General features: G+C 41.4%; 1 protein-coding gene across 1 annotated transcript in view; it reads right to left on the bottom strand.

The window, feature by feature from the left end:
• The window catches only part of PLEKHM3 (pleckstrin homology domain containing M3), a 76,008-nt gene that overhangs the window by 23,674 nt on the left and 37,818 nt on the right, over positions 1–14,516 (bottom strand). Inside the window, exon 5 of the mRNA XM_050900449.1 lies at positions 6,938–7,001. Within this exon, the coding sequence (XP_050756406.1) occupies positions 6,938–7,001 (64 nt within the window). The remainder of the gene's footprint in view (positions 1–6,937; positions 7,002–14,516) is intronic.

The following is a 14,516-nucleotide window of genomic DNA, read 5'->3' as shown; positions in this document are numbered from 1 at the left end:
CCACACTTACCCCAAGCAGCCTAGATTACATATTCACGTGGAAAAGCACCACATGTATTTAATAAGCCCTGTTGAAAACTCTGGTTTCAAGCAGCGCAAAAACGAGTTCTGCTATTAAAAATATCTATTAACAATCTTGCTATATCTCCACACTTTGCCTTCAAGACTTTAACACGCCTAACTCAGATGAACTTGTCTTCCTGGCTGCCACTTGCCAAAATGCTCCTGGCCAGCTCTTCCCCCACGAGCCTGGCCGGCTCTGCCATGCTCTCTGCCTGACCACGAGCCATTCTGAATGACAGCAACTCCCTTCCCCAGCAGAGCTGCGGTAAAAAGGAAATGCCAGTAAGATCATTGCCATTACCACTAATTGTAAGCAGAGCTGTCAGCACTTTGGGGAATTATACACACACCTGGAATATCAGCTAACCTGAAGTTTCCTGTTCTGCTGCAAGGCAGCTCAGCGCTAGCAAACTCCAGTTTGCTGTCACTCCAGGAGTGACAGAAGTGAGTGATAAAGGAGCCATAGCCACAGGAAAGTATACAAGCTGTTTAATTGCTGTTTTGCTATCAGACCTTTTAATATTTACGGAAATGTATGTGTGTTTTTCCCATCCTAGGACTATTTTCATGTTCTTCTGCTAATACAGTTACCACAGTCATACAGGCACAGGTCATAAAGGAAGGACACAAAGATGGTTATTAGCATTATGTTGTTATGGTCCAAGATGCATGTTTACATAGTTCAAGTACAGAATTATCTAAGTGCCTCAAAATCTTAATGTATTTAAATTGCACAACATATTTAAAACAGGTCAGACGGACTACCCCTCCAAAGTGCTGGTTTCCCTCTTTTGAACTTAATTGTGCTTAGAATGTCTATTTTAAACATACACATAGTAAAGTGGGACCCATTTTTCCTTAATCTCATTAGAAATGACTTGTCCTGTGTGTCACAGAAAGCCTGCAGCAGAGCTGGGAAGAAAGTCCAGATCTCATGTGCCTTAGGATGAGAACTGGACCACGGTACAAATTAACAATGTGTATGCCTCTCACCTCCCCACACAACCATCTATTTCTGTCTACCTCCTACTAAATATTTAAGAGCAGGGGCTGTACCTGACACATCAGTTAAAACCCACCACTGTTTTAAACCAGCTCTACTCTGAACAACGTCTTCCAGCCTGTGGTCAGCTGAATACCAGTAGCAACGCACTGCAGGACTTGCATCTCTGTCACACATGCTGGGTCAACCCTTGCTTGGGAGGCTGGGGATGTAAATCAATGTTTTCACTATGGTGCTGAACTCTGAACTGTAGCAGCTACGGCACAGATGTGCCTGGCATTTTACTGCCCTTGTTGAGCACAGTCAACTCCGACAGAGAACTGCAACAGACAAATCTTCAGCCGTCTCAGCATAGCCAGGCCTGCCAAAAAACCTAATTCTCCTTCTCATTTGCCACCTCCTGCCCCTCAAGCAAAAAAAGGGCTTGCCTAAAATTGAAAGGATCTGCTGGTACAGCTACATGGGTAAACCTCTTTGGTAAATAAAAGTTTAAGCTGATACAGCTTATATTGAATCACTGAATGAAACAAAAGACAGCAAAAGACTTTCTGACTGATATAACTGAGTTTGCACTAATGCTTTTACAGGTATGGCTAAATCCGTTAAGAGCGGGGGTGGGGTGGGGGGTGTTTGTCATGCACCTATCCCAGTAACACTTCTAAAACTAGAGCTAGGCTGAAGCATATTAGCCAAAACCCGGTTCTGTCAATCAATATAGCCACATGCACACTACTGGCTTTCACCAGCACAAGCATGTGGGTTAGATGCCACATGCCACCCTTTTTATGCGTGAATAAAAAGGAACTGCTGGGCAAGGACACCACCACTGATGGACTTGGAAGTCATCAGGCTGTATGTTATAAATCTAAGCTGAGCATTTCTCAGTAATTGTATGAGGACTGAGTGATCAGAAAAGAAGTTTTACTTCTGAAGAAAACACCAAGTAAAGATCAAAAAAAAGTCCACATCTCCTTGCAGTCTTTGCTATTGTTGGGACTCATGAAACAACTTATCTAAATCAACCTAAAGTTTTGCACATGCAAAAATGCTAGAAAGAGCATCTCCAATCTCCTCCTCCATCTCAGTTTAGGAAAATACAGGAAGGACCCAAATTTGCCATTGGAAAAGGAGGTGTGATGAAAGTACAGCATGGGTTAAAAGCCTGGAAAAGTGAACAAGACCTAACAATTTCTTTGTTCTTCTAACGTTTCCTAATCCTGATCTAACAATATACCAGGCTCAAATTAGGTGGAACTTATGTTTCATTGAAGTTCATTTTTATTCCCCACATTTTTGTCAGGGAACTTTATATGTGCAAAATCTTAAACAGGAACATTAAGATTTTCAAATTGGGAATGCTTCTGTTAGACCAACTGTTCACCTAGTCCAAAACCCTGTCAGACGCTGTAATCAGTACTATACATGTCAGAGGAAGATGTAATCATTGATCCATCTGTCAATAGAGAAGACATGTTCCTAATCCTCTCAGTAAATAATATGTCTATTCTGAAACCTTATAATCTCTTTATCTTACATAGTGTAACTGTGGACATTCTCATTATGGATACTTAATCCTCTCAAAGACGATAAACTTCTGGCCTCAGTAATATTACTGTGGCATGAAGTTCTTCATGCTCACTGTGTGTTCTGCAAAGAAGCATTTCCATTAAGGATTTTTATGCGTATCTCATATTCACTGTATGACCTGTTCTATATTATTGTGAGAATAGGGCTCTCCTGTTCATCGTTTCTCTCCACTGTTCTTCACACTGTTTGTAGGTTTGCCTACAGGTAGATAGTCAGGAAAGTTGATCTGAAGTAAATGGATGTTTTAATTAAATTTTAACGGATTAGTTTATCTACAATGTTACAATGGATAAATTACACTACAGCAAATCCCTGTATGGACATACACATTCAGAATGAAAATGGCCTTAATACAATTTAGCTCACTTTGCTTCCAAAGTAAATGGAGATAAACCAAATGAAATCCACTTATATTTTGAATAACAGTATTTACACAGTGATTCAATGTAATTCAACTCATCATTTTAAATTCCTATATTTTGTCACTTCAATTGTTTTTTCCTGAGTGTTCCCATGTAAACAAGTCTTCAAATCATTGTCTTTTTAAATCTTCTATCTCGCTCACAATTTCCATCTTTGACATCCAGCCATTTTTGCCATTACATGGATACTTTTTATTTTACCATATCTTTTGGGGGTAGTATAACCAGGATGAAATAATTGCCATGATTAAGAGTGTTTCTACAGTAAAGACCATCACTGCAATAATCTTTGTACACTTGCATATCTTGCTATTTAACATAAAAAACAGGCAAGATGTTAGTTAACTCTCTGTGTGGTTAAGCACCTGAATTTTGAACTCATCACAATAGCCACTTCAAGTCTTTTACTTTAAAAGCTCCCATTAATATGGAATCGAGTGGAAGTAGCAAGAATTACTTTTCCTAAGAAATGCAAGACTCGTGTCTGAGTCAGCTTCTGTCCAAATCAACATTTAACAGTGTAAAAACTGTTAGTCTCACCAAAAGCAGCCCCATAGTCACACAAAATGAATGAAGAGTTTTTAAGTGCAGCTTGCATGAACTGTGTCCACATGTCCACAGAACCAGTGACACGTCTCTTAGTAATGTCAGCAGAGAACAGAGTTCACATCTCCAGTAGGTTTAGGGTGAAGCTACCCTGGACTGTGACTGCACCATCAGGGACTATACTGCACATAAATAAGAGTAATCCATTTTCCCAGTGTACTATGTCTGCTAAAACCAGCAATTTCAGGAGTGAATACTTGCTTCCTAACAACTGGAGGTCTCCCTCTTTAAAGCTTTAATTGATTGGAATAGCCCTGGATAAACTGCTAACAGAGACGCAGTGGTGTTATGGGTGACGCAGGGCAGATTACTCTCTGGGCAGATTACGCCAGGGAGGGTTGGAAAGGAAAGCAAGCGTAGCCAATGGGGCAGAACAGGCAAGCTGTCACACTTTGTGTTTCTGCTTGTTAAATCTGAATGCACCTAATTAGTTATCTTGTCTGCTAACACCTCCAACGACAACAATGACAAGACGATTCTAAGAATATGTACCCCATGGGAATGCCCATAGACAGACTTGCTGCAAACTTTAATGTAGTCCCTGGGGCCCTGGTCTGCAGTGAAACCTTGCTGGGGTACATGTGTGCATTTGCATTTATTTAAAATAAACATGCACATACAAATAAAGACCATCACTTGCTGCCTCTTTGGTTAAAGGTCAGGCCTACTTACATCTGCACTACGAGCATTTGTTAATGAGTAAAGTACTAGCAATACCACTATCTCACCAGGATTTGGTGAGTTTCTAAAATTAAGGACACTTTGTTCCAATTTTTTCCACTCTGCTTTTAACTTCACAGTTAAGGTCTTCCCCAGTAGAGCCCTGTCCAAATGGTTCCAAGTGACAACCATCCCCAGACCATCAGATAGCTCAAGTATGTACTGCCACATCCATAAGGTCTAGCCATGGTGCTCTGTTAAGCTTGGAAAGAGATTTAAATTGGATTTCATTTTAGAATAGTACTATATGCTGCTTCATCTACTGGCAAACAGGCATTTCAACTTTTTTGCACCTAAGAACAGACCCTCATACCACATTTTTGAAATTCAGCTGTTTGGTAGGAAATGATCCATGTTTTCTAGGATCTTTAAAGAGAACTTGGCTAGGAAACGAATCAGAATTGAGCTGGGACTAACCAGGGTAAAGGTTGCTTATATCTGCAGATTACCCCTCTCTGCTTTTCTAATTCACTCACCATGCCTTATCTTTCCATTAATCTTTAATAAACCTTTTAGTTAATTCCCCAAACACATGCAATCTACATGACAGCAGGATACAGTGCAAAAGCAGCCCATGGACATGAGGAAATAGGCAGCAGAGGAATCAAAAGGAGGGGAAATTTTGAGGATTAAAAAACACCCAAACTGCAGGTCAGTAGAAAATGATGAGCAATCAGGAGAAAGCAGTGGTAAGGGGCAAACCAGGGAGGAGGCAGGGCTTGTAAGGGTATTAGTGTTTCTCCGGCTGTTGGATTCATTTTCTCAATGGAGCTCTCCTCCCCTTTCCACTCTGGTTCCACTTTGACAAAAACAGGCAATCTGATTTCAAACTTGGAGCCTCTGAAATGTGGAAAACCCTCTCCAGGCTGACAACAAGGATATAGCTAGATTAAAAGGTAAATGCAATTTAACCCACCCCAGCAGAAATGGTAATCAAATTATATTACCTCTAAATATGATAAGTTTGGGGCTGGGGCCCTCAGGGGAAGAGAAGGTGTCTTGCAAACACAAATACAAAGAAACATGCTAAAGGGAACCGCTAAATCAATGGATGAATTGTGACTTCTACCCTCCCTCCCTCCCACAGGGTGCTTGATAAGCTGCTGATTGCTTCTAAAACATCTACTACCAATGTTAGGAACTGATTAAGCAGCTTACAAAGCACGGGGGGCTAATAGACAGGCCCACCAGGGAGACTGTAGCTCTGGAGTTAAGTAGCTTGCTTTTTCAAGCCTTGATTATTAAAGATGAGATAGCAGAACATGCTGAAAAGATGTGGAAATAGTTTTAGACCTCAGATGACTAGCCTTTTTATTTTATATATGGAATCATTTCTACCCTGTGACTTCACCAGCCAACAAAAGCCATGTTTCCTGCAGTTCTGTAGTCTCCAGCTCTGAGGGGCATCTGAACTACCTCAACTTAAATGTGTCAACCGAACGTCCAGAACTGACTATGCTACCCGTTATCCTGCAGAAAAGGCACCGCTAGACAAGGGAAACATCAGTAGAAGAAGCTTAAAATAATGTGTTTTACATATCACTGGCAATGGCATTAGAGTGTGAACACAGATGTGCCCAGGTCAGCCAGTGCATCTTACCTCATTGCTTCCTCCATTGTGCATCTGAGCGCTGCAGCACATTCACCTTAGACTCCCTATCCTCTCTTTTTAGCTCTTTTTCAATCATAGAATCCTAGAATGGTTTGGGTTGGAAGGGACCTTAAAGATCATCTAGTTCCAATCCCCCTGCCATGGGCAGGGACGCCTTCCACTAGACCAGGTTGCTCAAAGCCCCATCCAACCTGGCCTTGAACACTTCCAGGGATGGGGCATCCACAACTTCTCTGGGCAACCTGTTCCAGTGCCTCATCACCCTCACAGTAAAATTTTTGCCAAATTCTTCTTGTTTAATCTGGTACGTAATAAAATTCTGCTGTTCAGGCAAACATACTGCAAGGTGCTTGCCTAGTTCAATCAATATCAATGCAAAGACACGTTTTGCTGGCACATTACCTCTTCTGTGGTCACGTCTGTCATAGTAACACTGCATGGCTTAACTTTGTGCAGCAGGCTTGCTCAGGTTTTTGTGGTTTTTTTTTTTTTTTATTTTGTCCCCTCTTGTGGCAATGCCCAGCAGACTTTGCAAATAAGCATGTTGCACAAACTCATAAATTCCTGAATAACTATTCTTTCAAGCAAAGACACAAATACTACTTGTCACCTGTAGGCTAAGCCTTAGATGAGCCTTCATTGATCAGATCAAAAATTTCTCACAGCAAAGTTCTCTTTGCAGACTAGTTTTCTTTCACAGCCTCTTTGCAGCCCCATTTCAACACTGATGCTTTAGGCTTTCTCTCTCTCATCCCTAACCAATGCCCCTGTTAACCCATTTTTATATTAAACTATAAACCACAGAGATGGCTTGGAAGTAAAGCTATTTATGCTATGATTAGCTAGAAGGGGGAATGTACAATTAGCATTGAAGATGAGAACAGGCTTGATGTGTAACAGGTAGAATTAGTTGAAGAAACTTACCTGCTGAAGGTCTGCAAGAGAATAAAGATGGATTTGCTGGAGAAGGTACTCTCTGGGAAAGATCCTGGAAAAGAGAAAAATGGATGTGTCATGCCTTTATGACTGGGAAACTCAGAGATTTCCCCTCCCCACCAAAAGACTGCAGAACAATGATGTTAGAGAGAGAGCTTGTCAGAAACTGGAATTATGTCACCCTGTGAGCACCAGATACTTTTACAGCATTCCTCATGGGCACAACTCCTCCACAATAAGAATGAATGCTGTGCCAGTGTCATTCTCCAACTGTCAGGTAAGCGTGTACTGTGACATTTACAGCCGTTGAAAGCTCATCCTGAACACAGAGGTGTTTCTTTAAACAATTAACCCAGTAATAAAAACAAGTAACTCAAACTACACATTAAAAGTATTTCTTATGGTTTTTAGTACAAGATTCCTGGTCTGCTAGAAAGCTGTAACAGTTAATTTCAGATGTGATTTATGGTTTTGTAACTGAAATAACTATATTGGGGAAAATGTCATGCAGATACTGTTCTTCCAACATAAACTCGATTGATATTAATTCCCTTTTGCATACAGAAATATATGTATTGGTATAGACTTCGTAATGACTTATTTGAGAAAGACATATTTTCCTTACATAAACTAAGGTTTCAGGCAAGACTATTGATTATCCAGTGACAGATCTGTTCAGTAAAGCTAAACTACAGAAACCTGAACAGAGAAGAGATGTCCTAATTAGAGTGACTTGCAGTAAAATGAAAAACTGGGTTAAAGTAACATTACAGAGAAAAATGGACCTTGTAAAGGTAAGTGGATATTAGCAAGAAAAGTTTATGAAAACCTATGTATCTGCCATAAAGACGTCAGGAAGAGAAAAAGAGCATCTAATTAAAATGTCTATCTTTGCGTGCACACACAGAGAAACAAGCAGCCAACCAGCTTTATTTTCCATCCACACAGAACAAATATAACGCCATGCTAAGGTATCATGGGGAGTGGAGAATCACATCACTCTTGCAAAAAAAGCAACCAAATATCTCTAGAGGTGCAACTATTTTACACCACATGTTGCTTAGAGAAGAAATTGTGAACTCAGTTCCTACATTACAATCATGTAGTTTTAAGGTAATACAGAAATGAAATTCTTGATATTATTAAATGCATGAACAAAGCTCTGGCAAAGACTGGTTTGCAATAGAACTGAATGGCAGTGAACAGAAAGACCACTGGACATGCTAAAAAAACCAAAGATAGTGAAAGGCCAATACGAACTTACATGATCATGATATAAGACTAATGAGACAGTACACAGGAACTCAAAGAAGAGATTTTAGAAGCTGTGACAACATAATTAGCTAAAACACAGATCAGCAGGGATAACAGTACCAACTGCAATCTTTGACAGAACACTGAATCTAAGAAATAATGGAAGCACCTTGGTTCATTCTACTCCATTAGTTGTCTTAAACAACTATCTTAAACTGATGCTTTCAAAGCTGTCTTGGAGGGACTAGGACTTTTCACTGCTGTTAAGGTGAGTGGTACAAAGTCTCATACCCCTTTGGTACTTTTGAAAAAATTTAAGCTTTATTGGGGTGGGAGGGGAAGAGTCCTGCAAGCAAGGCACTGACAACTGGGCACTGCCAATCTTACAGTAGTCTTCTGGAGCAGGACCGTGCCCTTGCTCCTTCTGACTCACCAAGCATGTCTGCTGTACCCACCTAATTCTCAGCTGCAGTCTCACTGGGATACTGCATTTTCCCCTTTCAGTTCTGTAGGCTATACCATCACTCCTATTAGAGGCGAACGTGTTTCAGTGGCTCTGCTGCATCACACCTTCATAATACATTTGGCACAATGTCAAAGACCACTAGAAAACAGTCAAAATCCAGATATCAGACAACATATGACATTGGGATTCCTCATTTGCACACAGAAGATGTATTAAAATTGATTGCTAAGCAGTCAACTCTGAACAGCATTTTGAAGCCATTAGAATTTTTCAGCTCTGACAGAATTTCTTTCATTAAGATTTCCCCATCATTCCGCCTGATCACACAGGCAGGCACTAAACAGTGTGGCAGCTTTGCCAGGAACTGTATCTGCTGATGCCCTTACAGCACTGCTAAGGAAAATAATTAGCTAATGAAAGATTTCCTTTTTCAGGAAATAGCCTGAATAGCCCATAAGGCAGAAACTGTCAACGATTAATATCGATGACTAACATCATGTTCCTCTGCCTTCAAGGACTGCATTTTATTTCCTGCAAGTTCTAACTCTAATAAAAAGTGTGCAGATGAAAAGCAAACTTATGATTGAGGGGCTTCCTTTGTCAGGGGGGTCTCAGCCAGCACAGGCCCTGGTGACAGTCATCCTCTCCCTGTACCTGTCCCCCTCCCTGAGATATGCTAGTGTGCAGCAGCAGCTCTGCAGAGCCAGCATTCAACACTCCTCCTCCCTTCCAAATCTATTTCCAGGAAAAGAAGTAGACACTGCCCTTCCAGTCTTATGCAAGACACATATACACACGCACACAGCCAGCACTCAAGTGAGGGGAGCGCTTATTTCCATTGCTATGGAAACTGAGGCATTAAAAACCCCTCAGTAAGTAAGGCTGGTCCAGCTTCAGATTTGCAGTCCTTCTCCTGACTCAAAAAAATCACAATTTGGTTGTGGTGGGCCACAGAAAAACAGCTGAGCAGCCAGAGCTCGCATGTACAACAGCATTTACAAAATTTCTTAGGAAGCAACTGGACCAGTTCCTGTATGGTTCCCAATACATGCAGAGGTACAAAACACTCCCTCAACACCTGCCCACGTCACCAAAGATGGAGAGCACACAGCTCCATGAGTGCGAAACCACTGAAATCACCTGAAAGTAGGCAGCTCAGTCCCTGATAACTTAAAATACAAATGATGCGCCCTCACCACACCTGTGGTGAGCTGAGTGGCTGTTTCAAAAACACATCTTGCTGTGCTGCACGTCTGCAACTAAGATCTCCTCCAGAAAACTTCTATTAGTCCCATTTGGAAAGGAAAAAATGAAACTCAACAGCTACCTGAACATAACTTGTGAAGCCATCTCCCAAAAATGCGTCTGTTTATTGCCAGTTTTGTCAGCCTCTAGTGGGTGGAGAACAGGAGCACAAGAGGCACCAGAATATCAAACTCAAACACGTTTTCAAAAAACCTCATCATAAAATGCAAGCAAATCAGTTGGGGCAGGAAATCCACATGGAGCAAGTAGTCCAGTGAGCAAGAAAATGAATGACGGCCAGTTTCCAACGGCTTGCTTGTCTGCACAGGTTCTCTGAGCCTAACGAGGTGATGGCTTATATAAAGTCTTTTTCAGTAGGGGGCACACAGGACTAATTCAGAGCCTCTTGCTTCTCGACCCAGACACTTCCTCTCACGTAACTAGTAGGAACATAATGTCTTTGCCATCTCCATCCTTCTGTCAACTGCAACTGAAATTAGCCAAAGGAAGCCAAAGTCAGTAGAGCAGAGCAGGCGAGATGGGGCTCACACAAACAGCATGCCATTGCATTAGCACCCAGACAAAGTACTACACGGCATCCAAACCAACCTAAAATCACATTCATGTCTAAAAATCTGACACAGACCACAGAGCAGGCTAAGACAACTACACTTAGAAACATTTCACTAAACACGTATTTACTTTCTGCATGGAGATGGAGCTTTGAGCATGCTTGGGTTAATGTAAGGCCTTGATCCAAAAAGACCAAAACATGTGCTTGCATTTTATTTGTCCCTTGATATAAAGGTCCTTTACAAACACCAAATGGGAAATCTCTGACAAGTTATTTGCAAGCAAAACAAAAGATGTCAGTTTTGTAAATCTTTTGATTGACGCACTACAGTGAACTGATTTTTTTTTTTTTTAAAGTTGGTCAATTAAAAGCATTCAATAAACAGTGTCCTTTCAGTCAAATCTTAACACAGGAAAAAAAAAAATGGAGTGAGCTAGACAGAGGTCAAACGCAAGACGTTAATACTCATCACAATAAAAACTCAAACCTCTGCTGCTTTAGAATGTGACCTGTGACCCTTGAGAGGCAAATGGTATCAAGTGCACGTCCCACTAAAAGCACCTAAGCTTTCACAGTTTGGAAACTCCCGGACCAGTTTCACCATCGATGCAAAACAGAACAGTTGTGAGTCACAGGACTGCTGTGCTATAAACCCTGGCTACCAGTCAGGGTTAAGCCTGCAATGAACAAACCAAGTTCAATGCTAACCAGCCCTCTAGCTTTGCCAGTTCCTGTGAACAATGAAATCCAAAGTCCTATTGGTTAAAGGTCTCTAAATTGCTTTATTGTTATGTGCTAGAAATAAAAGCAATCAATGCAAGCAGGAAAGAAACCCACCATCAGAGACTTTCGGTCCAACGAAGAGAGAGAATTGAGCATTCTCAGTTTGTGATTATTATTCTTTTTTGTTTGATACTTCGTAATCTGAAGCATAACCTTCAGGCAAGATAGAACCAGAAATTTCATCCGTTCCCTTTCGGATGATCTTATCAGGTAAGTATTTGCGCAAACAAAGGTTATCTTTTAGTGTCCTCCTGCAAACAGAACCACTGATAAGACTTTGCTTTTTGCATTTGGACAAAGCGTGTAGTCATAGTGCTTTGTTAGCACTAAGTAATTGCTCTGCATTTAAAGCCTGTTTATCATCAGCTTAGGTAATTTTTCTCCAATGGGTTAAATATCCTGACAGCTCTGCTAAAGCTACAACCAATTAATCTGTCCAAGTCTGACACTATAACCAAAGTACAAACGTGATAAGCAGAGCGAACTCTTCTTTTTACAGCACAATCAAAAGAAATCAAGTTAGCTGGCAGGTGGGCACAACCAAGTCTCTTTTGTACCAAAAAGCCTGTTGAAACCTAGGATGGGAGCGGGGAGGGGAGGGGAAGCTGGCACCACAATTTCATGTGCCAGCCAGGAGTGTCTTGTTTGACCAGGTTGAGAATTGTATGACTGAGCTCTGACTCACAGGAGACGCAGATGCACCAGTCTAGCACGCAGTCACATTCAGACGTCCTCTCCACCCCTCTGTAGGAAGCTGCTACACCCACAGCTGGCACAGCACCGCAGGTACCAAGTCCATTTCCTCAGCCAGCACAGTTCATACCCTGGCACTGCAACTTACACCACCACCAATTTACTTTTAAGCTACTGCACCACGCTGCAAACTAAAGCAGCTGACAGGCAAGCACATGCTGATTACTACTGTTCCCGTATTTTTTTTGCCCCCCTAGACAAGGGGCAAGAGGACCTCTGAAGTCCTGGCAGTGTGCACCACCAACAGCTGCGGCTGTGTGCGTAGCACACGGGCAGGAACTGCGTGCACTCTGATCTCATTGACAGGAGCTCAAACTTTTCAGAGTTACTATTTGATTTAAAAAGTACAGAGGGATATCAGTGAATTGCCTGTTATCCCAAATATATGTGGCAGGGTAAATAACACCTCTTGCTAGGTTTTTTCTTGCAATTCATTTGACATGGAATCTGTTAATTTAAGGTAGAGAACACCATCAGAGGTGACGGGAAAAGGTAGGATTCTTTCCAGTGTTGCTAATTCTTATAGTTTTATTCAGGCTTTTGATTTTGTATTTCCTTGGAAATCCCAGCTCCTGGAAGTATGTTGGGAGAGGAGAACCCCAACTTCCCAGCCAAAAAAGTTACTCAGGGAAGTGGGGCCCTGTGAAACCCAGCGATTTGAAAGTCAAAAGATAATAATAAATTAATGAATTTAAAACAAAAAAACCCATCACTTACTTAATTCTTGTGGTGTCATACCAGATTAATGTTTTTTTCTAATTCTGTGGGTTTGGCTAAAAAAGTGTTTGTGAACCATTTCACATTTGTGAGGTACGAACACTCTTCTGGTTATGTTCTGCGAGCAGCCATTCCTAAATATCTTCAGCCCACACTGCCTATGAGCATCCCTATATTAAAACAGTTACTCTTATCATCCATCAGCAATCCTGAACCAGTATATAAACTTTCAACTAAAATGCAGTACACTAACTCTCTCTCCTCTGTGGTTACTTGAGCAAGGTTACGGTAACATTGTGAAAGACAAGAATTACTACCTATCAAACTCAGGAATCAAGTACCGCTGTTACTAAAAGCGGATGCAGAGAATTAGAGGCACACAGTTTCATTTTGAAATCAAAATAGCTTAGATCCCCCAATTAACTTGAAATGAAGAATAAGAAAATGCTCTCTTGTTTTTGTCAGGCACTTCTGAACCCTTGCAGTTTGCTGTTGGAAGTTCTGATATAAAAACACGGGGATAAAAATGGCACAAGTCATATTTAACGTGGTGTCCACATCCAACAGGAACTTCTTTTTAAATCATTATGTTTTTTTAAAGCAATCTAGTCTCAAAAGGTGAACGGAAACTACCATTTTGAAAGATGTCTAATATTACTGATCTATTTGACAAGGAGATGCAGGTGTGCCCCTAGACTGGAAAAGGCTAACATGAACTGAAAGACCCACCTGTCCTCTAGAAAACTTATCATATATACCCTGGCATGCTCCTCAGCTGGATGCTCACCATGGTAGAGCACTGGCTTTTAACCTTCCCTTGGCTTGAACAGACAGCAGTACTGCCTCCACCCTGGCTGGTCTGGCACACATCTTGTTGCTCCAGCTGTTTGTTACCCCTAGTTGAAATGAAAGCTCTAAGTACACATTAACTCCATCTCCTACAGTTTTAGCCAAATGCTTTTTAAGATGTTAACTTGCAAGGACCCTGCATGCACAGTTACTTCTTCAAAAAGACACAAGAGTTGAAGCAAAGAGGTGGTCTGTCTGTAAGAGCTCCATCAACAGGCATGCTTTATTTCAGCTACTGCAATGACTACATGCATGCAGGATCTACATAAAACAACAAATGGCTTGTGCATATTTCTCTGCATTTATTTTCTCACCTTTCTTCACTTTGGGGTGTTGTTTGGTCTTAACACTGGGTTCTCTCAGGATATCCAGATACCCCCTTTGAATGAGTTCCTCTCTCGCCCTCCTTCCAATCACCCATGCAACAAGTTTTCTTCTCCTGTTGGTCTTGCCGTTAAATCAGAGCCCTGAGTGCTATGAAACCACATCCTTCTGCCCCTTTCCTGCTCAAACCTTCTTTTTGCAGTCTACTGTTTTCACAAGTTGTGTCTTTGTTCTCCTGCTTTGGGATTTTCCACTCTCCAAATGGCCTGCCCATTGCAAAGAAAATGGAGAAAACACTCTCCTTTGACAGTCTGGACATGACTTAATGACCTTCTGTCGTCCTTGGCCTGAAAGATGACATAGCCCCAGCTTCACATACATGAGGTATTTGGTGGTATAGTGATTGCATAAGATCAATCAGGATTCCTGTGATGTGCTTAGACAGGTTCCCCAATTGCCACACAAATATTTTGAAAGTAATCTACTCCTGTGTCACAAGTGATATGTCTAAGGCCTCACTGTAGGAAGTGACAGGACTCTATTGTTCAGCATAACTGAATTTGGGCTTGTTTCGCATCGTGCTGACAGACTGGCAGGCTCAG

This window comes from Gymnogyps californianus, chromosome 7 (assembly GCF_018139145.2).
Source record: "Gymnogyps californianus isolate 813 chromosome 7, ASM1813914v2, whole genome shotgun sequence".
NCBI classification, from domain to species: Eukaryota; Metazoa; Chordata; class Aves; order Accipitriformes; family Cathartidae; genus Gymnogyps; species Gymnogyps californianus.
The sequence above is the reverse complement of the archived record's forward strand: the minus strand, read 5'-3'. Positions and strand labels throughout refer to the sequence as shown.